Source organism: Magnolia sinica, chromosome 14 (assembly GCF_029962835.1).
Source record: "Magnolia sinica isolate HGM2019 chromosome 14, MsV1, whole genome shotgun sequence".
NCBI classification, from domain to species: Eukaryota; Viridiplantae; Streptophyta; class Magnoliopsida; order Magnoliales; family Magnoliaceae; genus Magnolia; species Magnolia sinica.
In genome coordinates, this window is record NC_080586.1 from 79,069,172 (window position 1) to 79,096,894 (window position 27,723).

The 27,723-nt window shown below is 43.6% G+C and overlaps 1 protein-coding gene across 1 annotated transcript; it reads left to right on the forward strand.

Annotated features, from left to right (window-relative positions):
• The first annotated feature begins 575 nt into the window (after positions 1 to 575).
• LOC131224662 (low-temperature-induced 78 kDa protein-like) lies at positions 576 to 26,696 on the forward strand. Its single transcript, XM_058219936.1, has 2 exons — positions 576 to 711; positions 26,110 to 26,696. The coding sequence occupies exons 1-2, from the start codon at positions 639 to 641 to the stop codon at positions 26,685 to 26,687; spliced, it is 651 nt and encodes a 216-aa protein (XP_058075919.1). The 5' UTR covers positions 576 to 638; the 3' UTR covers positions 26,688 to 26,696.
• Positions 26,697 to 27,723: the final 1,027 nt, after the last annotated feature.

The following is a 27,723-nucleotide window of genomic DNA, read 5'->3' on the forward strand; positions in this document are numbered from 1 at the left end:
ACCGCCGGTAAAGGCCAATTTTAATGATAGATCGCAGGTGCAAACTCCCCACCGTTCAAACCTTCTTAGGGCCTGCCCTGATGTTTTATATGACATCCAAACCGTCTCCCCACCGTTCATACCTTCTTAGGGCTTGCCATGATGTTTATATGACATCCAAACCGTTCATAAAGTAACTCTTAAGTGGGGATGAACGGAAAACACAAGTATTAATATGATCCAAAGCTCGTGTCCTCGAAAAAGTTTCAACGGTGGGCCTTCCATCCCCACCGTTCCTGTAGTGTGGTCCACGTAATTTTTCTATCTGGCCCATTTTTGGCATATGTCCTCATATGAGCCAGAAAAACTGATAGACCCGGCAGATTTTCACGGATGTCTTTGTAGGCCACAGCCCCATGTAAGCTTCCGACAGCAGGCAACGCGCGTGCACGCAACCGCTTCTCGTAAGAATTCATTTACTTGCCACGTGTTAGCGTCGCCTGTCACGTGTCGCACTTACATTCTTATCAGGCACGTGTCATACTCACATGAATAATAGGTGTAACCATGAGAAGGTGGTGAAAACCACTTTTACCCCTTTTAAAAAACCCAGAGCTCGCCTTCTCCATCTCGCAATTCGACCAGGAACCGCTTGAGGAATGAAGACTGCAATAGCCATCGGACATGGTCAGAATTACGAAGAAGCCCCGCAGACCACTGGCCTGAGCGCAGGTAAGTAAATGAACTAACTCAAGAATCTAACCTGTGTCGCCACCTGGGCCCACATGCTCCGATGAACTGAGCCGTCCATCTTCTCTATGCTGCCATAAATAAGCTATTCTCTCCCAATCATGCTTCATTGATGATTCTAACCGTTGGTTTTTTGAGTTGAATGCCACCCATTGGAAAATAAATGTTTTTTAAATTCAACGGTCACAATCATTTGTCTGGCCTTAGTTTCACACACTGGCAGTTGTAGCATAGATTCCATAACATGGACGGTTGCGATCATCAACACCCAGCATGTGGGCTCCGGTGGACCGTGACGCAAGTTGGATTCCGAGTCCAACGGAGGGGAAATGTTGATACTCTGGCTTTGTGTGAATGTTGATAAACAGGCATTTAGAAATGACATTCATGGCATATATTAACTCAAAATAAATTATTTATCTTTTGTTAGACGTTGTTGAGGGTAATTGCCCATCATGCTGTAGACAGTGGGCATTTTTTTGAAACAAAAATATCTTTTACTCATGTTTTCAAGCCAGGCCATGTTATATAACCTGAAAGCTATTAATTTTTTTTTCTTTGAAAGTTGGAAAGGTTTTTCTTGTGCTACTAAGGTGGAGAATGCAAATAGAGTGTGTTTTATTCTAAAAGAGTTTTATATGAAGATTTCTTCTCATGTATTAATTAGTAAAGTAGAGAGAAAAGGTGGGAAGATTCAAGGATTTCTTCTCATGTATTAATTAGTCAAGTGGAAAGACTTGGTGGGAAGTGGTTTACATCCTGCCCTGTGGGGCCCACTGTGATGTATTGTGTTTTATCCATGCCGTTCATCCATATTATGAGATCATTTTAGGGTATGAGCTAAAAAAATGAGTCAAACACAAGGCTCAAATGAATGCCTACCATTTTATAAATAAAAAAATCTCAAGGGCCACAAGTTCTGGATCATGCTGACATGTTTTTGGCCGAAAAACCTATGAATCACCATGAGCCCCATGGAGCCCCTGCCTAGACCAATTTTCATCCAGGTGGGTGCAGGATGCAATCGGCTCCAAGGTGGAATATTTGTCTTTTCAAAAGTTCTCTTAGGGCTCATTTGCCATCTCTACTCTTTTTCTTTTTTCTTTTTTTTCTTTTTTTTTTTCACACCCCAAGACACTCACACCATAGTGAGATTTCACCACCTATGGATACTCGAACCCTTGACCTCCTAAGAGTACCACCAGAGCAAGAGTAAGGATCTCTAGTCTTGATTCAATAAGAGCTACTCAAATAAGCTCTTTTGTTCTAACTCTTATTTTAAATAAGCTTATTTGGTAAAATTACTTTTTCAAGTTCAAAAAAAGCTTTTATTTGAAATAAACACATTTGGTAAAATATTCAAATAAAAACTTTTTTTAAGGGTACTTGATGTCATTTTAAAAAATTACAATAACTCTATTATAAGAGCAATCGACGTGATTGTTTTAGTGAATTTTACCTTCGATGAACCATGCTCACATGATTGTTTTAGTGAATTTTACCCTAGATTAACCATGCTCCAAAATGACAAGAGAATAGACGACTCTTCATATTTTAAGACATTTGGGTCATCCATTATTTTATACATTAAATGTGGATCAACCATCGTATGGAGCCTACCTTTAATGTGTACCATCCATGTGAGACAAACCTTCAAAGTGCGTCATCCATCATATAACATCCTGTCTTGGATGTGGACCATTTAGGAACAGCTAGCGTGCCTCACCACACAGTAAGGCCCACATGTTAGGATGGAACTATGACTTGGATAGCCTATATTCTTGTTACTGCCATAAATAAGATACTCTCTCCTAATAACACTTCAATAATGATCCCAGCCTTTCATTTTTATGGTTGAATTGGAACTATTGAAAATGTTCTTTTCATCAATCTAAATTCATCTAGGACACAATGACGGTCATTCCATCAAACTAAATTCATTTTGGACACAATGATAGTCACGATCATCGGTCGGCCCAAGTTAGATACCTTGGCCTATGCACAATAGTCTACAATGTGGATGCCCGATTATCCGATCCGATGCCAATACGGCACGACTCACACTGTAACAGCTTTTGAATCACAAGAGTTTTAACACTAAGGTCATGGGTTCAAGTACCCATTGTGGTGGTGTAAAAAAGAAAAAAAAAAAAAAAAAAGCTATGAGTCATGCTTGGCACCAATTTTTTCTTGTTCTTTTCTTTTAGGGGCGCATTCAGCATGTGGGCTCCCATGATGTATTCACACCATCCAACATATATTTAGATACTAAACACGGAATATAGTGATAAATCTAGCTCTACACATTTTCTTGGCATGGGGATATTTCAAGAGATTTTCAAATCTCGAAGTTTTTCTCTGAATATTATATGAAAAATCTTACCAAAATTTAAAATATTCAAAAATATTTATTTTAGAATATTAAATAAAATATAAATATAAATATACGGGATTTTCCCATTAAATTCTTAAGAATTTTTAAGAATTTCGAATTTTGCTAAATAATACTTACATCAAACTGAAAGGTTAGGGAAGTACTTAGCTGTAAAATTACCATAATACCCATTGTATACTTTTCTCTCTACTACTTTTTGGATTCATAAAAAACAGAGGGAGGGAAATAGTGTTTCGTGGGAAACCGTGCTTAAGAAAATGAAGCATTGTTTCCATGCTTAACAATATTCTCCTAAGAAGGTAGGATCTAATTTCAAACTTGTTTGGAAAAACAAAAAAGTTTCAGAAAATAAAAATCTAGATATCAACTATTATGTAGCAAAATAGCACATGTGGCACATGTGGGATGGTCGAAGATGCATAGATGATGACACGTGGCATTCACAATATATGTGAGCACTTAAAGCTGAATTTAGCGCACGTGTTGCATGTGATTACATGTGACATGCTTGAAGCTAGGTAGATGTGGGACAATACATGCATTGGCACATTTGACACCTGGGCACTTAAAGTTAGATAGGAGCACTTGTGCACATTGGCATCATTGACACATGGAATATTTGAAATTTTTAGAGCAACTTAAGATTGATGATGGCACATAAGAGGCAATTGGTGCATGTGGAGTGTTTTGCACATGCGCAGTGCGAAAGATAAATGATGCACAAGAGGAGATGGGTGGTGATAAGTGGAACATCTCGGGCACATGTAAGGCGATGGAAAATGGATGGTGACCCATTTTGCCAACCCTTTGTAACCGCTTTTATTTCCACCTAAGAAATGCCTTTGAGTGGAGGTAAGAAAATAATTTCACTTTTTCCAACAAAAATAAAAAGCGAAAAAATGGTGTTTTCCACAAAAAAAAAAAGTTTGACAAATGATAAAAATTGAACTTCATAGAAAAAATATTTCCTTTCCTTTCTTGTCATGAATTCAAACAAGCCCATAGAAAGTGGTAAATTAAAGAATTGTTGAGACAATGTGATATTTATGTAATATCCAACTTGTCCAATAAATGTAATTCAACATGATGATCAAAAAAACAAAAAAATTGATCAATCTAAATATAAGTTAAGTAACATCATAAAAATAATATACACCATTTAAAAACATTAAAATGCATGTGGCACATTAGGTGCTTTGATTTTAAAAAAAAGGTTTTTTTTTTTTTTTTTTTGTAATTACTATGGTTGGGAGCATATATTTGATAGGTCGGTTGTTACACACATACTATGTGAGCCTTAAAATTTTATAATTTATTACTTTAAAAAAAAAATTGAGGTTACTTTTGTAACTTTCTATAAAAAGCATGACCTAAGTATTTTGATTCTTGGGAGGAATTTTTCGGTAAATTTGGATTTATAAGGAATTTTTATGTAAAAATGAATTAAAAATACAAGTTTTTTACGCAAAAATTTCTCACAAGTCCCAATTGTACCTAAAGATTCCTTCCCCAAACAAAGTACATGATACTATGATAGTGCTTTTTCAGAAGAGAAATTATGGAAGTACTCTCATACATTTTATTTTATTTTTTTCTTTTAAAAGTAAGAAATTTTTGAGGCCCACATGATGTATGTGTATGACATCAATATGTCAAACATGCGCACTCAACCATAATAGTTACATGGATGAAAAATCTCTATGATTGAATCATCGCACATGCATTTTGATGTTTTTAAGTGGTGTATATTATTTTTTATGGTGTGGCTTACCTTATGTTTAAGTTGACCAAACTTTCTATTATTTTAAACATCATGGTGGATTAAATTCATTGGACAGGTTAGGTATTATAAAATATCATATAGGCTCCACAATTCTCCATTTTATTACTTTTAAAGGAAAAAAGTGCACTATGCTAATTTCATTGTCTAAAAATCACTTCCCTTACATTTCCATTTGAATAGGCATTATCTCGAAAATTTGAAGTTCTTGGGAATTTTGCTGGAAAAATCTGCAAAATTAATTATTTTAAATTATTAAATAAATTTTAAATAAAAGTGTGTTTGTGTGTGTGTGTGTGTGAGACAATTTCCTTAATTAGTTTCCTATTTTTCAAGTTAATATCGCCATATTATCATTATAAAACACAATATTTAATCTACAAAGATTTTGAAAATATGTCGTTTCTTGTATTTCTTGTGACATTAACAGTAGATTTTTAAACTTTAGGCTCTATTTGTCACAATGCATCAAGAAATTCCCAGGGGCCCAAGCAGCTGGATCCAAAACTAATCTGGACGGCATCAAAGAGATGGAAGTGGTTTTGATAGTAACCCCAGCACGAGCTAGATAGCTGCTATTAAAGCTGTATGGCCCCACCATGATCTATTTGTTTTATCTGGCTGCTATTAAAGCCTTATGGCCCCACCATGATGTATTTGTTTTATCCACGTTGTCTATCCATTTTTTCAGCTCATTTAGGTAGGGTGTCAATGGGCCAGGCTGGGGTCTACAAAATCAGAATTTTGAATAGGATTGGGCCAACTTAAAATAGTTGAAAATGCGGGCCAAGATAAACCCCAGGCCTAGCCCCTTGACAGCCCTAATTTTATGGCACGAGCCCAAAATTGAAATAAACCCAAATCTTCGGTAGACCTCACGCTAAGAAAATTGTGTTGACGGAATGTACACATTAAAAAAAACCTTTTAGCGACTACTGTAACGTTTATTTTCAACCTGTATGAAGGAAAAAATAAAATAAAATAAACAAATAGCAGCTTGATCTAAAAATTAGGTGCCTCCGAAAAGTTTCCAACAGTAAGTGTTCAATCCCCACTGTTTGGTCCACCCGAGATTTGGATTGGCCTCATGTTTTGGATCATGAACTAAAATTACCTCAAAAAATGGGCGTGGATCCATGCTGGCTGGGACCCCTGACTGTGGGGCCTACTGTGATGTATGCGATTACATCCCTGCTGTCCATCTGTATTTTTTTATTTTTTATTTTTTGTCCATCTGTATTGAAAGCTCATTTTAGGGCATGATCCAGAAAATGAATCGATTCTAAATTTCAGATGGACCATAGTACAAGAAACCGGTGGTTGACCATTAAAAACTTCTTGCGGGTCACAAAATGAGCTGTCAAAATAGTTGGACGGTGTATATTCAAGGAAAATACATCACGGTGAGCCCCACAGTCAGGTCCCACCCACCTCGATGGATCCAGGCTCTCACCTAATCCGCTCCCGTCACCATCCGAGTTACGCTGATCACATGCACATGCATGGCCTAACATCCATACGCGACTTTCATACATCCATCTGCAAGCGCAGAACACCAGAACCGTCCATCATGTAGCCCACGCTTATTCTAAATCCAACGCGCATGCATGGCCTAACATCCATACGCGACTTTCACACATCCATCTGCAAGCGCATAACATCAGAACCGTCCATCATGTGGCCGACACTGTGCAAGTACCTGGTCTGAATTTTCATCATCAGCTCGCTCAACAAATCAGATGGGCCTTAATGTCATCCCACCAAATCGGTTGACCACACCGATTTATGTACAAGTCATAGATACGATACAACCCACCTGATGGACGGCTCTGATGGTTCAAACGCGTAGGAGGGATGGCCCGATACACATGCAAGGTTACCAACAAACAGTACAGCTTTATACTATTATTTTTTAATCTTTTTCATTTATTTTTTATATTTATTATTATTATTATTATTATTATTATTTGTGATAGTTGTTGGAGGGGAAGAAGAAGATCCTGAAATGAAGTCGGTGTTAGACAACGTGAAAGATAAGGGCAAGAAGATCAAAGGGACCCTACATAGGAACACGCATGGCCCAGGAGTGGACGGTTCTGATCCCTACGATGATGAAGATGAACCTGAAGTTCATGGAGCCCCGAGTGAGTAATTTTCCCACGTTTTTTCTGGCAAATTTACGAAGTTAGCCGGTAGCTGCACGTGCCACCTTGCACACGTGTGCCCTGCTAGAATGTGGCATCTGAAAGTCCTTATTGTAGGACACACCGTGAAGATGATCTGCACCGAGCGAGCCGCATATGTACATTAAATATGGACCGTTCACCTTTAATAACTTAGCCCTGTAGGCGCACGTGCCATCCTGGTATACTTAGGGCATCTACGCCGTTCATAAGGTGGGCCACAGCCAACCGATTCAGCATCTTTATGAATTGTGGAAGCGGATTGGTAACTGAGTGACGCAAAATGCATGGGACCCACCATGATGTATATGTCTTATCCATGCCATCCATCAGTTTTACCAACTCATTTTAGGGCAAAAATCCAAAATTGAAGCATACCCAAGGCTCAAGTGGACCACACCAAAGTAAACAGTGGGGATGATGACGTCCACCGTTGAAACTTTCCTAGGGCCAGAAGTGATGCTTATTGTCATCCAATCTTTTCAGAAGGTGAAGATGGTCACTAGACATGGATGAAGGGAAGAACACAACTATCCTATCCAAAACATTCGTGTGCCTGAGAAGTTTTCAACAATTAGGCATTCAATCCATCCAGTTTCCTGTGGTGTGGTCCACTTGAGATTTGGATATGCTTCAATTTTGGGCTCATGCCTCAACATGAGCTGGTAAAACAAATGGACGGCATGGATAAGACATGCGTCACAGTGAGCCCCATGGACTCGCGTCCTTCAATGGTCAGTTAATTCCGTTTGGAATGAATGGGCCGGATATCTGTATTTTACTTAAAGAGTTGGATTCGGCTTGTGTAGCGTAGCACACATCACCCACGTCAGTCCTATGTACTACAGAAAATATCTGTGGCCCCCACCATAATGACCCCTTATTTTAGGCATAAACCCAAAAATGATGATTGAACGCCTACCGTTAAAAACTTCCCAAGGCCCATTGTAACGGCTATTTTCCATCCAACCTGTTGAGTAGGTCCCGTAGACCTTGATGAACATCAAGGGAAAACACAAATCTCGGCTTGGTGTTCAATCACCTATGGTGTGGTCCACCTAAGATTTGGATCTGACTCATTTTTAGGGTCATGCCCTAATACGAGGGAGCAAAATGGATGGACGACGTGGATAAAACACACATCATGGTGGACCCGAAAGAGCATTTCCACAGCATAGACGCCGGTGCTGTGTGCTACACACTACGCAATCCAGTCCGCTGTAGATATCTTTGAACAGGCAATCCGAGTCCGTAATTGCTGTTTAGTAGGCGGTTCATTTCTACTCCACACAATTAAATTGCATTTCTATCTTGATGGGTGCAGGGTATGAATCAGCTGCGGCTAGGAATCTCAATGGCCAGGATGAGACTTTGAGGAAATCAAGGGTCAACGAATCAACAGCGGCCCAACATTACTTGAACCAAGATGAAATTTCAGGACAACCAACGGTCAGTGTCAGAAGTACTGGGCCCTTGGAGGAGGATCCACATGTGCCACAGGGTCGGCCGGGGGGATTTTCCCCAATCAATTACCAGACCAAGGTCGCAGATCCTATCGCTTTAGGTGCTTGTCTCCCTTGCCATTGTGTGCCACGTGGTACTAGTAACATGAGTCTGGATCCTCAGATCCTGAGAAACAGGAATTTCTCCTTTCCTGCATTTTCACTGTCCATTTCATCACTCATGGCATACTATGAAAATGCAGAAAATGAGAACTTTCCATCTGATTCTCTGCTCGCCACAAGGAGAAAAATTTTATTTATTTCCTTCTAATTGAGCCACATCCACGTACTGCATTTAATGCAGTAGTACTGCCCACAACTTCCATGGGATTTTACTGCTTGTGGCAAGCAGGATCTGGATTCCTGATCTAAACCTTTTTCACCATACCCCAAGCAATCACTAGCAAAAATTGTGGGGGCGCATCATAGATGGAGAATGCCTTTAAATAACACTGTTCAAGCAGTCTTAACCATCAAATAGATGGTTAAGATTAGAACAGTTACTCTCTCCACAGTTGGGTCAGCACAGCCTGGATTGCTGCATAAAATCATCACCATTTTTAAAATAATTGTCATATGCATAGGAATTTTTTGGCTCAACCTATCATGCTGAGTTGCCTGGTTCGACTCACTTAAAATTCATCAAGCCCAAGCTCAACGCGTTTTATCCTCACTGGCAGAAACTATGGCTCCAACCCAACTCAACATGGGTGCTGACATGACCAAAGTGACTAAGGGAAGAGTATGAAATTATAATGAAGAAGATTACGTCGTATTCAAGTGATTAAAACCTTAAACTCACATGTTAGTTTCTTGAATAATGTTTAATTATATAATTTTTCAATTACATTACTAGTAAAGAAAAAAAAATTAACCCAATTGAAAATTAACCAAAATAATCAAACTTCCGTTTGGCCTTCTTTTAGAAATATATAAATGGCATGTTCTACATCACATACTCAAGTTTAAGAATGCAATAATATGGGCCATTGGTACATGTCTAGTTAGTAGGTACATACAAACATATGTATATGTGCACATGTAGTTATACCTGTAACGGTCAAAAGACTCTTAAATGAGTCTGATTCGTACCAACTCATTCGGATTTTAGTACATTTTAATACATTTGGCAGCATAGATCTTTGGACGATTAGGATATTCGATCATGAGCTTTGAATGCGTCGCACTCCCGGATTTTAGTGGATTTGACTCTTACAAGGGGTATTTTTTATTCTTTTTTAAAAGGTGAGTTCCAAAATTTGAATAAGGATTCTTCAATCCATTTCAAAGTTCATATCTATTCCCTCTATGTGAATTCTTCAATCCATTTCAAAGTTCATATCTACTCCCTCAATGTGAATTTTTCAATCCATTTCAAAGTTCATATCTACTCTCTATGTGAAGTGTCTTTTTGAAAATTTAAGTTGCTATATTTGGATTTTTATAAAACCAAATATAAGGTGTCAGACAATCCCTTACATCTATTTCAGGTTTTGGCCGTGTCAGTCCGGGTTCATCTAGTCAATCAAGTGCATTATCGAGTCAGGTCCAATAGCATTTATACCGAGTGCAGCCCATTTGCAGCCCATTTACGTAAAAGTGCCTATTTAGCCAGGATGCGCCATTGACCCATTCCCAAACTTTGCTAGTGTATCAATGAAGTTTATGAGAGCACAGATTTTTTACTTGAAATAAAGATTTTGCCCTTTTCAGCCATTCCTTCTCATCAAATGCATGGGTAGCCCTTTCTCATTGGCCTTGCATGCTATTTGTGTCCTTGATGCGGCCGGATTTGATTGGGCCACATGCTCTTATTACACTTATTAGAGATAAGACAGCATGTTTAGAAGTTGTTTGGTCAAATAGTATTCTATTGTTCTCTATTTCTGACTGAAGCACACACCTTGATCAAATCCCACCTGTCAACAGGTGATATGACATGGTGAGATTTGATTAGACTAAGTGCCGGGAGGTGATATGAGATGGTGGGATTTGATTAGACTAAGTGTTGTTGTTGATGCAGTTTTCCTTTAAACCCTCCTTAATAGGCCCTCAAGAACCCGCACACAGGAAAGAAAGAGACAAAGGAGACCCTGGCTAGTACATGGGACCCTCTTATGCCTAAGTCAGGAATTTCGGTCTTTGTAGGAGATGATATTTTTGGAAAAGAGTCACCAGTATTATGAAAGATTGAGTATGAGTACCTCTCACTAGCAAAGGGCTTCCCTATTTATATGAGCAGGAAGATCGCACTGTAGGAAGACTTCCCCATTTAGGAGGCCGAATATGTCGGAGATCTTCCCATATGGATCTCCAGTTATGCCAGAGATCTCTTCGAGATTACGGGCGTCCGAGATCCTCGGGATTCGATCTTATCTCCGGAAGATCTTGGGAGAGATCTTCGGGCCGTTCGGGGGATCTTCGGGTCGGTTGCTCGGGACAAGGTTGGTCGGTAAAGGCGGATGACATCTTAGAGGTAGGTAATACCGAGCTGTTCGACATATCAACTTTCACCTGAGATCTCGACAGATCAGCATTCACTTGAGGTTAATACCGACTGTTGACTTTGTCAGAGACTGTGCCGAGCTATGGTGGACCTATAGCTGTTCTGAAGCCGACCTATAGCTGACCTGTAGTCGTCCCAACCTATAGCCGACCTATAGTTGACCTATAGTTGCACCGACCTACTCAGTAGGTCGGCCAATAGTCATGTGGACCTATGACTATATCGACCTACTTTGTGGTTGGCCCTTCTTTTCTAGTAGGTATCTCGTGAGTAGTTTGACCCATTAGGTCCATGCTGGTTGTAGGGTTGGCTCATTTTATAGGTCGTTCTATTTTTCCCCAAATAGTAAGCCCCCTTACTTTTGAATCGATCTCATAGGCTTAGAAAGTAAGTTAGATGTAGCTTAGGTAAGGTCATGCTATCATGTTGGGCATGGCGCCAGCACAGAAGTCGAGGCGCGCCAGTAATCATGTATGGTGCAGTCGGGGTGGCATATCACAGCTGAGGGCATATGGTCTGTCAGGCCGTTGTTTCGACGTCAGACCAGCGAGGGAATGACGTGTGGCCATTTCTCGATATTAGGGTCGACTGACGCGTAGGGTCACGCCACGTGTCAAGACGGGGTAGTCGAGGGGACGTCGTACGGAACCTGCATTAATGGGCGCACTTAAATGTTGTCACGTGGCTCTCCTATATAAGGAAAGCCCTAATGCGTTTCAAAAGGTCCATTTGTGTTTTCCCCTTCTAGTTGTCTTCCTTAGCTAGCAGAGGTGATTTCTAGCGACTGTACTCACCAGAGGCCGGGCGACATCTTCTCCACAGTGAGTTTCATTTCTTCATTCACTTCCTCCATTTTTTTCTCTGTCAGCAACTTTCAACATCTATAAAAATAGCCACCATATCTGACTCTTTGAGTTCATGGGAGGGGGTCTCCGACGGCAACGGTGGAGCGAGTAGTCTTCACACAATGTCGAACCCACGGTCGCTGTTAATGATGATGGGCGATGCCGATTTTCGGGTGTCGCAGTCGTCGAGGGTAACGGAGAAGTCCCCGGCAAAGAGGCCAGTTAGGGTGGAGCGCAACCTGTTCGATGAAGAGGATGTAGAGGGGTCCTCTGGTGAGGAGGAGACAAAGGGTCTCATAGCCTCAACCCTTACTGAGGCCGACTTGGTTCGAATTAGGTTAGGGTACCATATTCCCGAATCGGTGACTCTCCAGGTTCCTCAGCCAAACGAACTTCTTGATCATCCTCCAGAGGGAGTTGTTGCCATCTTCCAGGTCGCTCTTCAATGCGGCCTTAGGCTCCCTCTGCAAGGTATAATACGCAGGGTACTCGCTCATCTGGACTTGGCCCTGGGACAGATGGTCCCCATTAGATGGAGGTCATTGATCGGTTGTGTCGTCCTATGGTCCGAGCTAGAGCAGCCCAAACTCACCGTTGAGGAGTTCCCTCACTTATACCAGTTGAAGCCTAACAAAGTTCACACAGGCTAGTATTATCTTTTTGCATGGTGGGGGACTGAAGGGGGCATCATCACAGACCCCATCATCTAATAAGAATTGGAGAGACAAATGGTTTTGGGCCTCTGGCCGTTGGAAAGTGGCAGACCTAACCTTCATCGTCACTTGGTCCCTTCAGCGTTCACTGAACTAGGTCGGCATTCCTCGAACTTAACTCTTCTTTAGCTCTTCCTTGATTGGTCGATCTTTAAGTGTTCTTGACTTGTTTGCACGTGTCTTCTCTCCTGTCGCAGCTATTCCCAAGTATCCTTCTTTGTTGGACGCTGGATCTCTTACTTGGATCAGTGGAGTAAGATCACCAAGGAATGAGGAGAGATCTTGGAGAGTACTCCCTCAACCTGAGCTTTTGCTTAAGTCGGGTCTAAACACCGCCCTCATCGGTAAGAGCTTTGGTAAGGACTTTAGCCGACCTATGGGACTTTATAAAAACTTCATGAAATTTCATAATTAAGTTTCTTCATGTTGTGATGCAGAAATGCCTGAAGCTCGCCCTCTGCTGAGGTCCATTTCTAAACGCCAGGCACCGCCCCTTGAGGAAGTTGCGGGGCCAAAGAAGAAGACAACATTCAAGAGCAAGGGGACGGTCGGCCCTTCATCTCCTATCATTGTAGAGGTCGGAGATGAGGAGGCAGCAACGGAGCCTGCCCTTGTTGCTGCTGAGGCGACGGTCGAGATGACTGTCTGTGAGGAAGCTCCTCCTACGAAGGTCCAAGGGGCCATTGAGCCTTCTTCTGAGGCTCGGCCTGTAGAGGCTGAGGGAGCCAGCATGCCGACTACTGGGCCTTCTAAGGTTCGGAGGGAAGAGGAATGTCCTCCTAGGAGCATTCGTGAGACCATAGAGGAGGTCTTACCTTGGGTTGAGCGACACATGTCCAAGAAGGAGTTTTTCCATGTACTGGACTCTCCTTTAGACGCGATCCTTGCGTCCGTGGCGAAGGCCCTTCTTGGGGTGAGCAAATCTTCCTAAATATTTTCCTTTCTTCTTTATTTACTTGGTACTAAATATTTTCTGTCATTATTTTTTGGCAGTTTGCCCCGTGTATGTTGAAGGTGCATCGCGATGTTGATCAGGTGCGAAGGCAGGCATGGGAGACTGAGCTGAAGCTCTCGCAGAAGGGAACTGAAGCCGATCAGTCTCGTGCTGCGACAGTTGCTGCAGAAGCTCGTGCTTCTTCTCTAGAGGCTGAGCTGGAAGCAACAAAGAAGCTTCTTGTTGAGGCTTCTGATAAGTCGGCCCAGCGAGAGGCCGAGCTAAAGGCGAAGCTCAAGGATGTCGGGGCAAAGCTTGGGGAGACTGAGGCAAAGCTCAAGATGACGGAGGCAGAAGCCCGAGCAGCTATCTCCCTAGCTCAGGAGGATGCCGTTAAGGAATACAAGTCTTCCAAAGCATACTCGGGAGATAGAAATTCTTTGTACCAGATGGGCTTCTTGAAGTGCATCGAAGAGATCAAGGAGGCCTTTCCCAAGCTAGACCTCTCTGGTTTTGAAGATACTGACTCGGACTTTGAAGCTTCTGGCGATGACGCACCTCCCGAGCAGAGTCCCGAGGCTTGACTATCAACTTCTTTTTGTAATCCCCTTTCTTTCTAGTTCAATGTAGCTCGATGTAATCATGCTCTTGGGAGCTTATCAATAGAGTTCACTTTTTTGAAATGGTGTGCTCATTTGTAGATTTTTCCAAGTTTGGTAGATCGGACCTAGGTCAAATTCGATGGGTAAGTCGGATCTGTAGATAGGTCGGCCGTAGGTCGAATCCTATAGGTAGGTCGCCCATAGGTCGGACCTAGTAGATGCACCAAACACGATAGAAATCAGACCGCGGAATTTTATTTGTATTATCTTGACAACGTACAGTAAACTTCGAATCAGCTTGTTAAGGACGATATATCTTACGATGTTCGACATTCCAGGGATGAGGCAGGAGCTGACCATACAGGTCTTCCAGGCGGTATGATCCAAGTCGGCTTGTACTCGTTACCACGTGGGGCCCTTCCCAATTTGGGCCTCAGGTTCCTGACCCTGACTCCTTAGTGTTTTGGAAGGTTCTTTGAAAGACTAAGTCACTAGCTCGGAACCTCCTAACATTCACCTTGGCATTGTAGAAACGCGCCACTTGCTGTTGGTGAACAACGGTTTAGATCCGAGCTTGTTCTCTCCTTTCCTCGAGAAGGTCGAGACTTAACGCCATTAGCTCAGAGTTTAGCGCTTCGTCGAATGCCTCTATTCGAGCCATTGGTAACCCAATTTCTACTGGAGTGACTGCCTCTGCCCCATAAGTGAAAGAAAAGGAAGTTTCCTTAATGGTCGTCCGAGCGGTAGTTCGATATGCCCAAAGGACATTAGGGAGTTCCTCAGCCCATGCTCCCTTGGCTTTTTCAAGCTTAGCTCGGAGATGATGCTTGATGATCTTATTGACCGCTTCAACTTGTCCTTTGGCCTGCGCGTGTCATGGCGAGGAGTAAACATTACGGATTCCGAGGTATTCGCACATTTCTTAGAATTGCTTGTTATCTAATTGCTTTCTGTTGTTGGAGACGATCATGCGAGGAATCTCGAACCTGCATATGATGTTTTTCCAAACAAAGTCCGTAATCTTTTACTCTATTATTTTCTCCAGGGGTTCGACTTCGACCCATTTCGTGAAGTAATCGACTGCGACCATGACAAACTTGGTCTGACCTTTGCTAGTTGGGAGAGGACTGATAATGTCGATTCCCTATTGGGCAAATGGTCATGGCTCGGTTATAGGAGAGTTCTTCAGGAGGTTATCGAGGTACATTCGCGAAGCGCTGGCATTTGTCACATTTTCAAGTAAACTACTAAGCATTGGCCTAGATGGTCGGCCAATAATACCCCTACTGAATGACCTTATGGGCTAAATCTCGGCCTCCCGAGTGGTTTCCACGGATACCCTCATGGGTTTCCCTTAGGACATATTCCGCTGTCTAGTCGGAGACATTTCAAATAAGGGAGAAAACCCATTTTTGTAGAGGATGTCGTTAACCATGGTGTAGCGAGCTGCTTTGGTCCGTAGTCTACACGCTTTCGTTCGATCTTCAGGTAGCTTGTCCTCCTTGAGGTATTCGATGATTGGATCCATCCAAGTAGGTTCCAAGCTTACCGAAAGAGTTATGGTGAGGTCAGCCTTGTGAATACTCGGTTTAGTAAGGAACTCAATTGGAACAGATCTTGGAATATCGTCTTCGTCCGCAGTGGCTAGCTTTGCTAACATGTCAGCTTTGGAATTTTTCAGTTGCGGAATTAGAGATACATTACATTTTTGGAATCTTCTTAGCTTTCCGTAGATAAGCTTTTATGCGTTCCTTCTTGTCTTGGTATGCTTTGGCTATTTGATTGACGACAAACGTGGAGTCGCTGAAGACTTCGAGGTGTTGAGCTCCCATAGTAGCTGTCAGCCCAAGTCCGACGAGCAAAGCTTTGTATTCTACTATATTGTTGGAGGCTTAAAATCTAAATCTTAAGGCATATTGCATGCATATATGATATGGGGTCTCCAGGACTATCCCGGCCCCACTCGTGTTAGAGTTAGATGATCCATCAACATATTGCGTCCACTTGGGTAGGTTGAAATTAACTTGGGAGTTAGATGCATGATCGGGTAGAACATTAAGGACAAGTTCTAACTTGGGTAGGTTGTTTTTTGTCCAAATGGAGGAGTTAGTTTGGCAATAAAGTCAGTCATTGCCTGACCTTTAATAGTCGTTCGGGGTCGATATTTGATATCGAACTCACTTAACTTGAACGCCCACTTGGTTGACCTTCCCGAAGCTTTGGGCTTTTGGAGCAATTGACAAAGTGGTTGATCAGCTAAGAAATGATGGTGTGAGCTTGGAAGTACGACCGCAATCGCCAAGAAGAGATGACCAATGCCAACGCTAGTTTCTTTAGACTTGGGTATTTAGTTTTGGCTAAAACTAGGGCTTTGCTGATGTGGTATACCGGGAATTGCTTTCCTATGTGTTCCCTAATTAAGACGAAGCTAACTGTTGCATCAAAAACAGCCTAGTAGTAGAGATTCTCCTTGCTCAGGTGGAGAGTAATGACGGTGACCCTAGATACTATTTGAGCTTTTGGAAGTCTGTCTCATATTCCTCCGTCCAATCTACTACATGTTTTCCTTTCAGCTACTTGAAAAATGGAAGACATTTGTCTGTAACTCAGGACACAAAGCAATTGAGTGCGGTGATTCTTCCTGTAAGCCGTTGGATGTCTTTAGTCGTCTTTGGTGAATCCATGTCAAGCTGAGCTTTGATCTTTTCAGGGTTTTCTTCGATCACTCGTTAGCTGATAAGGAAACTGAGGAACTTTCTCGAACTAACCTCGAAGGCACATTTGCTCATATTTAACTTCATCTTGTATTTACAAAGAACGAGGAACATTTCTTCGAGATCAGAAGTGTGATCCGTGGCTTTGATGCTCTTGACGAGCATATCGTCGACATAGACTTCCATTGTTCGTCCTATTTGATGGGCGAACATCTTGTTAACTAGCCACTGATAAGTGGCTCCGGCGTTTTTTAATTCAAATGGCATAACTCAGTAACAATAAAGACCTTTGTCAATGATAAAGGTTGTTTTTGTCCTATCATATGCATACATTACAATTTGATTATAACCAGAATAAGCGTCCATAAAACTAAGTAGTTCATGCCCTGTGGTACTATTGACAAGCTGATCAATTCGGGGAAGGGGAAAACTATCTTTAGGACAAGCCTTATTCAGGTCTGTGTAGTCAACATAGATCCGCCATTACCCATTAGACTTCTTGACTAAGATTATGTTGGCTATCCAGTCCGGATAGTAGACTTCCTCAATGAATTCGGCTTTAAGAAGTTTGTTGACTTCTTCTCCGATCACTGCATATCGTTCGATACCGATCGTGCGACGCTTCTGTCGAATTGGTCGGTGGTCGGGGTCAACATTCAAGCGATGCATGATGATTTTTAGGTCGATGTCGGGCATGTCCTCATGAGACCTCACGAAGACATCCGCATAACGTCGAAGGAGGGCTATCATCTTGTCCCGTAGCGGAGGTGTTAGTGATGCAAGACAATTAACCACTTGCTCTAAAAGCTCGAACTGTTAGAGTATGGCGAATTAATCTCTTTATCTCATAGCCCAGGCTCCACATCTCATGGGTTTGAATCTCGGCCGAACCCCCTTTATAGGCCCCAAATCACATGGGCCACCCACCCCTAGTGTGTCCCCACATCTCATGGGCTACCCCACTCGAGCCCAGTGTGAAATGCGCATTAATCACCCTTGGTAAGGAGTCTCGAACACGAGACTTCCCCCATAGGGCCCAAATCGCATGGGTCGCTCACCCCGAGTTTGTCCATGCATCTCACAAGCGACCCCACTCGAGCCTAATGTGAAAATGCCCCTGCATTAGTTAGGGATGACCCAATTTGAACAGTTATAGATGGGTCAGAGTCGTCAAGTGAAACTTGAACAAGATCTTCCACAGGACAGCCTCTTTCTCCAGAACCTTCGCGAGGGTCAAGAGAAGTGGCGGTCATCGCTTGGGGCGAAGCCCTTGGCGCCATCGTGTAACGCTACCGAGCTTCGTGTTGGTCTCCTTTCACCGATATGACACCTTGCTCGGTCGAGAATTGCATGGCTAAGTGGTAGGTCGAGACCACAGCTCACAGGGCATTAAGAGATGGACAGCCGAGGATTGCATTGTAGACAGATGGGCAGTCTACTACCAGGAAGTCTGTCATCATAGTTATCTGGTTCTGTTCGTCTCCGGCCGTTAGTGGGAGTTATAATGATCCTTCTGGTACGACCTTGCTACATGAGAAACCAAGCAGTGGAGTCTTGGCAGGTCGAAGTCTAGACCGACTAACTCCCATCTTATCAAACGCATGTGCGAAGAGGATGTCTGCCGACGCTCCAGTGTCCACAAGGATTCAGAACACTTTACAATTGGCTATGGTCAGGGTGACCTCAAGCGCGTCATTGTGCGGATGGTGGATTCCAATCAGTTGATTTGGTCATAAAGACCCAAATGAAGGGAAACAATAAATATCAGCTTGATCTAAAACTTTTATTGCCCCCAAAACGTTTTTAATGGTCAAAATTCATTCGACACTGTTTCCTGTAATGTGGTCCACTTAAGATTGAGATATACTTCATTTTTTTCTCATATCATAAAATGATATATAAAAATAGATGGACGGCATGGATGACACACATACATCATGGTGGGCCCCACAGAACATCGACCACTAGCCACTTGAGAGTTACAAAGCTTCTTCAAGAAGCTATCTGTCGGTGGTGTAAAGCTTCTTCAAGAAGCTATCTATCCATGGTGTAAAGCTTCTTTAAGAAGCTAACTGTCGGTGGTGTAAAGCTTCTACAAGAAGCTAACTGTCCGTTTTTTTTCTACTGAGTAAATTATGTGGGGCCCATCTTGAACTTTTTTTGGTTTATCCACACTGTCCATCAATTTTTTATCCGAACCTTACTCAATCCGATCCAACTCGGTTTTCCTAACCGAGTCGGACTCGGATCGATTCAGGCCAGCAGGAGTTCGGATCTGTTCGAGTTAAATGACCCGGATCCGGTCCCGAATCGGATCGAGTTCGGGTCGGGACCTATAAATTTCAAACCTGGGCGAGTTGGACCAAATCCGATCCGAATCGGTCCAATGCCCAGCCCTACATTTGATGTAATCTTTCAATAGTTTGTCGCCCTTCTGAATGACGTGAAGGAGGTGGAAGCCAGTTTGAGTCTCCTCTTTTCCCCTATAAAGTTTGTGACAAAGACTTGGCCGATTTGGGAGAACGAACTAATGGAGTTCGGCTTCAACTGCTTGAACCACAGCCGGGTAACTCCAGTTAAGGTTAGAGAGAAAGCTCGGCACATTACCACGTCAGACGCGTTGTGGAGCTTCATATAGCCCCTAAAGGATTCCATGTGCTCCGATGGGTCGGTATTTCCCGAGAATGGATTGATCTGAAGTAAACGGAATCTATTCGGCAGTCGTGCCTTCATGATGTCGGCGGTAAATGGAGGCTCGATTTCCTCTCCATTATTGCTTCCATTGGGGTCGACGCATTCGTGTGGTAGGCTTCTCGCATGTATCCTATTCGACTACGCAAGTCCTTGAGCTCGGCCTCCCACGGCTCACCGCTTTCAGCAGTAGCTTCGACCGGGGCTTTGTCGCACTTCTTTCGGTCCAGCTCATGGCGTAGATCGCAAGCGGGCAAGGCTGCAGTCCCTGAAATGTGATATGGGGCCAGTTTGGTCGAGCCTTGTTGTCGGCTTCTCTAAGAGGCGGCAGGTGTGCTAGAAGTTTGAGGAAGATTGTAGCCTGTTTGCTCATCCTCTATGTTGGTCTTCTGTATGTATTGCGGTTGTAATTGTTCCAACAATCACCTCATGGAGTTCATATTATTATTTAGTATCTCCACTTGTTGTTCGAGGGAGTTCAACCGACGTCCTTTGATGCGAGACTGCTGAACTTGCCTCCTGGGGCCGGAATCAACCTGATGTTGGGAAGCGGACCCTCGATGACTATCAGGCTGCTTCAGGGGCGGCGTGCGGTCAGGCGCAATTGGGGAGACTCGGGTTTTCTTCTTCCCTCTAGCCATTGTAGTCTCTCTAGTAAAGCAAGAAACGACTTTGATTTTGATTCCCATAGAATGCGTCAAACTATTGATGTAGTTTTCCTATAGACCCTCCTTAATAGACCCTCGAGAACCTGCACACAGAAAAGAAAGAGACAAAGGAGACAAGTGGCTAGTACAGGGGACTCATTGTTGAGGGTCAAATATTACATATCAGACTCCAGTTATTGCCAGATTTTACGTACATGATAGTGCTTAACGTCATATTTTAATTGTGTTATTATTGCAAGGTGAATCTACGAGCGTGGACTGGAAAGGACGTTAAAAACATGGATTTAATACTCTGGCATCACCAAAGCATTGGACGAGACTCCAGGGGACCAAGATCGATGGAAATACACGACAGGGATCCGTGAAAATCGAGAAACTGAAGCTCAAGCGACCTGAAAGTCAGCCAGAATGCAAGATCACTGGGTTTTCATCATCTGTTCGGCTCGAAACTTCATACAGGGCCTGAAGATCATAAATTAACCGTACACGTCAAATTTCAGCCATTGAATCATTGTAGAAGTGGCCCAATGGATAGATCAGCCCATAAAATCTCGAATTGGGGCCCGCCTGAGATCTAGATATGTTCCAAATTTAGTCTCAGCCCTTCAAATTAAGTGACAAAGCGGATGGACGGAGTAGATTTCTTACGAACATCATGACAGACCCCACATGTACATTGCATGTACATAAGGTACATGTGCACGAGAGGTGCACCGGACTGGGAGTTCGGTCAAACAAGGGGCTGACCCGCGCCTTCTTCTTCATGGAGACAGCATCTAATGCTGTCTGATTTCTTTTAGCTAGTGGGCCCCACACATCATCCAAATGGATGATCAGATCCGTCCATTGCGTCTATAGGGGGGAAAAAACCCTCGCCTAGGTGATCTTTTGGTCCCATGCATGTGTACGCGCGTGAATCTTCAGAAAACGCAGGTTGGACGACAAAGAAGAAAATTTCGTGGGCCACGTCAACTCAGATCAAAAACCAGACATATCTGAGTACGTTTTTGTTCTGATTCTAATGGACGGTGTGGATTTACTATGGAACATCATCCTGGGGCCCACCAAGCATCAGAACGGCAAACCGTAAGCTATGTTCCGCAACAGAGCTTGCGGAGGAATGTTGTGGGCCACCCTCTGAAGTGATCAATTAGATCTGGACCGTCTAGTGGACTCCAAAGGATCCTATAACCATCACCTAGGTGGAGAAATCTCACAATACAGTTTGAGATCAGTTTTGATCGTTTAAACATCGAACGAACGGCGGCGAGATAGATCAGGCGGGCCGCATCAAGAGACAGCCAAAACCATCCATTTCCAGTTGTTTTTTTGACATGCATTCAATAGACGGAGTGGATTTATCAAAACAAAAGCGATGTGGGCCCCACCATCAGAATAGCGTAAGTGCGTTACGCACCCTGTTTCGCATCCGGGAAATTCGGAAATTTCGGATGGCTGTGGGCCATCATCCTTGATCGGATGAATGATCTGAACCATTCGTGTGGAGCCCAGGCCAGTCTTGACCCCAACCATGGAAGCAACATCAGAGTTTGGGACAATCTTTGGCCCCAAAACTCAATCCAAACGCAAGACGTTTTGCGCTTTCGCTGCACATGCGAACTCTGCTGCGTAAGCAGTTGTCCATCTGCCACCACGCAGCAACCGAGACTTGGGCATGAAGTCTCCAGGTTCCCAGCCGACAGGAGGAGACCATATAAGCCAGAGAGAGAGAGGGAAAAAAAAGAAAAGGAGATTTGGTGGCTGGACGTGAGCAGGAATAGGAAGTGATATCTGGTTTTTTTCTTCTTTTTCTTTTCTTTTTCTTTTTCTTTTTATTTGCATTGTTTAAAGGGTCTAGCCCATTCATGTGTAGCTAAACCTCTTAGCTAGGGCTATGAGGTGAAGCTTGTAGTCTGATGGGAGAGACTCTGCTCGTGCCTATTGTTTAGACCGACTGATGTTGATTTTTGTTCAAATTAAAAGGAATACTTTCAGTTATTTTTAATGGTTTGTTGTGACTGAAATTACAATAGATCTGCGATGGTTTTGGGGCGAAGCCCTTGGCGCCATCGTGTAACGCTACCGAGCTTCGTGTTGGTCTCCTTTCACCGATCTGACACCTTGCTCGGTCGAGAATTGCATGGCTAAGTGGTAGGTCGAGACCACAGCTCACAGGGCATTAAGAGATGGACAGCCGAGGATTGCATTGTAGACAGATGGGCAGTCTACTACCAGGAAGTCTGTCATCATAGTTACCTGGTTCTGTTCGTCTCCGGCCGTTAGTGGGAGTTATAATGATCCTTCTGGTACGACCTTGCTACCTGAGAAACCGAGCAGTGGAGTCTTGGCAGGTCGAAGTCTAGACCGACTAACTCCTATCTTATCAAACGCATGTGCGAAGAGGATGTCTGCCGACGCTCCAGTGTCCACAGGGATTCAGAACACTTTACAATTGGCTATGGTCAGGGTGACCTCAAGCGCGTCATTGTGCGGATGGTGGATTCCAATCAGTTGATTTGGTCATAAAGACCCAGATGAAGGGAAACAATAAATATCAGCTTGATCCAAAACTTTTATTGCCCCCAAAACGTTTTTAATGGTCAAAATTCATTCGACACTATTTCCTGTAATGTGGTCCACTTAAGATTGAGATATACTTCATTTTTTTCTCATATCATAAAATGATATATAAAAATAGATGGATGGCATGGATGACACACATACATCATGGTGGGCCCCACAGAACATCGACCACTAGCCACTTGGGAGTTACAAAGCTTCTTCAAGAAGCTATCTGTCGGTAGTGTAAAGCTTCTTCAAGAAGCTATCTGTCCGTGGTGTAAAGCTTTTGCAAGAAGCTAACTGTCCGTTTTTTTTCTACTGAGTAAATTATGTGGGGCCCATCTTGAACTTTTGGTTTATCCACACTGTCCATCAGTTTTTTATCCAAACCTTACTCAATCCGATCCAACTCGGTTTTCCTAACCGAGTCGGACTCGGATCGATTCAGGCTAGCAGGAGTTTGGATCTGTTCGAGTTAAATGACCCGGATCCGGTCCCGAATCGGATCGAGTTCGGGTCGGGACCTATAAATTTCAAACCTGGGCGAGTTGGACCAAATTCGATCCGAAGCCCAGCCCTACGTTTGATGTAATCTTTCAATAGTTTGTTGCCCTTCTGAATGACGTGAAGGAGGTGGAAGCCAGTTTGAGTCTCTTCTTTTCCCCTATAAAGTTTGTGACAAAGACTTGGCCGATTTGGGAGAACGAACTAATGGAGTTCGACTTCAACTGCTTGAACCACAGCTGGGCAACTCCAGTTAAGGTTAGAGAGAAAGCTCGACACATTACCGCGTCAGACGCGTTGTAGAGCTTCATATAGCCCCTAAAGGATTCCATGTGCTCCGATGGGTCGATATTTCCCGAGAATGGATTGATATGAAGTAAACGGAATCTATTTGGCAGTCGTGCCTTCATCATGTCGGCGGTAAATGGAGGCTCGATTTTCTCTCCATTATTGCTTCCATTGGGGTCGACGCATTCGTGTGGTAGGCTTCTCACATGTATCATATTCGACCACGCAAGTCCTTGAGCTCGGCCTCCCACGGCTCACCGCTTTCAGCAGTAGCTTCGACCGGGGCTTTGTCGTGCTTCTTTCGGTCTAGCTCATGACGTAGATCGCAAGCGGGAAAGGCTGCAGTCCCTGAAATGTGATATGGGGCTGGTTTGGTCGAGCCTTGTTGTCGGCTTCTTTAAGAGGCGGCAGGTGTGCTAGAAGGTTGAGGAAGATTGTAGCCTGTTTGCTCATCCTCTATGTTGGTCTTCTGTATGTATTGCGGTTGTAATTGTTCCAACAATCACCTCATGGAGTTCATATTATTATTTAGTATCTCCACTTGCTGTTCGAGGGAGTTCAACCGACGTCCTTTGATGCGAGACTGCTGAACTTGCCTCCTGGGGCCGGAATCAACCTGATGTTGGGAAGCGGACCCTCGATGACTATCAGGCTGCTTCGGGGGCGGCGTGCGGTCAGGCGCAACTGGGGAGACTCGGGTTTTCTTCTTCCCTCTAGCCATTGTAGTCTCTCTAGTAAAGCAGGAAACGACTTTGATTTTGATTCCCATAGAATGCGTCAAACTATTGATGTAGTTTTCCTATAGACCCTCCTTAATAGACCCTCGAGAACCTGCACACAGGAAAGAAAGAGACAAAGGAGACCTTGGCTAGTACAGGGGACCCACCGATGCCTAAGTAAGTCAGGAATTTCAGTCTTTGTAGGAGATGATTTTTTTTAGAAAAGAGTCACCAATCCTATGAAAGATTGAGTATGCGTACTTTTAACTGGCTAAGGGCTTCCCTATTTATACGAGCAGGAAGATCACACCATAGGAAGAGTTCGCCGTTTAGGAGGTCGGATATGTCGGAGATCTTCACGTATGGATCTCCAGTTATGTCGAATTTCTCTTCGAGATTATGGGCGTTCGAGATCCCCGAGATCCAATCGTATCTCTAGAAGATCTTGGGAGAGATCTTTGGTATGTTCAGAGGATCTTCGAGCCGGTTGCTCGGGACAAGGTCGGTCTGCAAAGGCGGATGAAATCTTAGAGGTAGGTGATACCGAGTTGTTCAACAGATCAGCATTCACCTGAGATCTCAACAAATCATCATTCACTTGAGGTTGATACCAACTGCAAACTTTGTCTGAGACTGTGCCGAGCTATGGCGGACCTATAGGCGTTCTGAAGCCGACCTATAGTTGCACCAACTTACTTAATAAGTCGGCTAGTACTCATGTGGACCTATGACTATACCGACCTACTTCGTGGTCGACCCTTCTTTTCCAGTAGGTATCTCATGAGCAATTTGACCCATTTGGTTCGTGCTAGTTGTAGGGTTGGCTCATTTTATAGGTCGTTTTATTTTTCCCTCAACAGTTGCCATTAAAGATGGGCCCCATGTGAAGCATGTTTGAAAATTGTTTGATTGAATAGGCCCACCTTTGATAGCAGCACATGCCCAGTCAAATCCACCTAACTAGAAGCCAACCTTGATGATCCAATTTGATGGGATTTGATTTTTCCACCTGATTGAATAGGCCCACCTTTGACAACAGCACATGCCTAGTCAAATCCCATTAACAAAGCATGTTTGAAAGTAGTTCCATCAAGTAGCTTCTCTGATTGATTATGTCTGTCGGTGGCACCTGCCTCGGTCAATTTGGAAGGGGATTGAGGGGTGGCACCTGCCCCAATCAAATTAGAAGTGGATTACAGACTGTTGTATTTGATGTCTTAAATCTAATCAAATTTTGTGCAGATTTTTTTGCAAAACTATGAAAGTGTGGAATTTGTTCCCGATTTTGTTTAGGATTCTTTCTAAAACTATATATATATATATATATATATATATATATATATATATATATATATATATATATATATATATATATATAGGTGTAAACGGGATTGGGAGGTATTATAAGGAATTCCAAAGCTTTCTAAAAAGGTTCTAGGGTTTTAAAAGGGTGGAGTAAGGTTGAGATCCAAGGTTGTTCGAATTGGGCAATCCTTCTCTCGTTCTAATTTATGCTTTCATAGTAAAGATCCGTTGCTTTGTGCCGTGATTTTTTCGCGAAAGGGGTTTCCACGTTAATTTTTTATATTATCTTGCATTTGCTTGATGCTCTTGGATTACTTTCCTAAAAAATAATACATTCAAGGTGGACCCAACTGAGTCTCGTTACGCAATCCGATTTCAATCAAATCCGACCACCCGGATCACCAGGACATCTATGATTTGGTCACCAGCTAATCAACTTCCTGATTCTATATGTTGACGTGTCTGACAGCTGGTGAGGAAGCCGGGATTCAACCCCTTCTCGATCACTTCCAAGCAGTCAGCTTCTACCAAGAAACCAACGCTGGGCCCACAAACCCCACCAGTTCCACCGTTCCAGAAAATCCCCATCCATTCCCAGAATCCCCCAACGAATCGCAACCGTCTATAACCCACCATACAACATCTACCGAAGCCGCATCAGCTGGAAACACCGTCTCCCCCAAAGACGGCTCTGCCCAGAACGCGAACGACACTCCCGCCTCGTTAGCTCCTCCGGTGGGCCCCACCGGTACGGTTCCCGATAAAGGGATTTCAGTGAAGGGGTTCGTAGCGGAGAAATTGACTCCTGGAGATGAAGACAGAGCGCTTTCGGAGGTTATTTCGGGGATAATTCGTAGCCGTCAGGAAAAGAAACCAGAAGACATGCAAGATCCGCCGGAAGATGTGTATGAGAAGCCAGCGGCGAAGGTGTCAGATTCCGGGAAGGGGGTTGTGGAGAGGATCAAGGGAGCAGTCGGGTCGCTGCTTCGTAAGGGCGGGGAGTCACGTACTTCGCCGGGCGCAGACTGCCAATCACGTGATACGTGATTGCATGAGGTAGCTTTTATGTTTCGAAAACGCTTAGGGCCCGTTTGGCCGGCTGGATTGGAAGGGATCGGATGGTATTGGAAGTTAAATCCCGGGATTGGCTGGGCGTGCCAAACAGAGTGTGATCTGATCCCAATCCCATGGATCTTAAGACAATCCACTGACAGCACCATCATTACCTTTAAATCCCATCCAATCCACCCTAATCCATTCAAATTTGCCTTGGACGTGTTTGGTTCGAGGGATGGGAAGGGATGGGAAGGTTTAATCCTGGGATTGGGCGTGCGTGCCAAACAGACGGTATATAGCCATTCAGGGATATATCAATCCCATTTATCTCAAGACAATTTACTGACAACACCATCATTACCTAAAAATCCATGCCATCCCTTAATACCATTCAGTCCCTTTCAATCCACCGGGCCAAACGGGCCCTTGCGTGTCTACGCCTAGTCGGATGGGAGGACGGTCTACTTGCTAACGTGGATAAATGTCTCTCGTCCATTAGGTGAGCCATCCTTTGTTTGGATAGGGCAAAAATACAAAAAACAGGCAGACTCAAAATTCAGGTGGGCTACACCACGGGTAACAATTGAGATGTGAAATCGGAAATCAGGATATTCCAGGACTCCTGCCGGCAACAAAACGCGAATTTTGATTCTAGGCCGTTCCCTGTCGTGTGGCCCACTTTAGTATTGGATTAAAGCTATTTTTAAGGAGCTTCGGTGAAAATGTGGTGGTGCACCTGATGGACGAGGTGGATCTGATGTAAATCTTGCTTGACGTAGGTTCCAGAGTGCTTGCGAGTGCACTTGGCTACCGCACGTGCTAACTCATTGGTGGTCCAGAAAACCGTCCAAACGTGGCCCGATCAACTCATCTGGTGGCACGTCAGAACAAGTGGAGCGGTCGGCCCACGTTGTGACTGGGCTTGCATCCAGGCGTGAGCACACCAGCTAAGAGTGCCACCATGCATCATCAAGGTCTAGAGAAACATGTTAATTAGGGGTGCACATCCAATTGGTAGAACCGTGGG

Excerpts from the sequence above, each read along its gene's own strand:
- LOC131224662 (XM_058219936.1), top strand. The coding sequence starts at position 639 with ATGAAGACTGCAATAGCCATCGGACATGGTCAGAATTACGAAGAAGCC. Across the intron at positions 712-26,109 it reads GACCACTGGCCTGAGCGCAG|CTGGTGAGGAAGCCGGGATT; the intron begins GTAAGTAAATGA and ends CGTGTCTGACAG.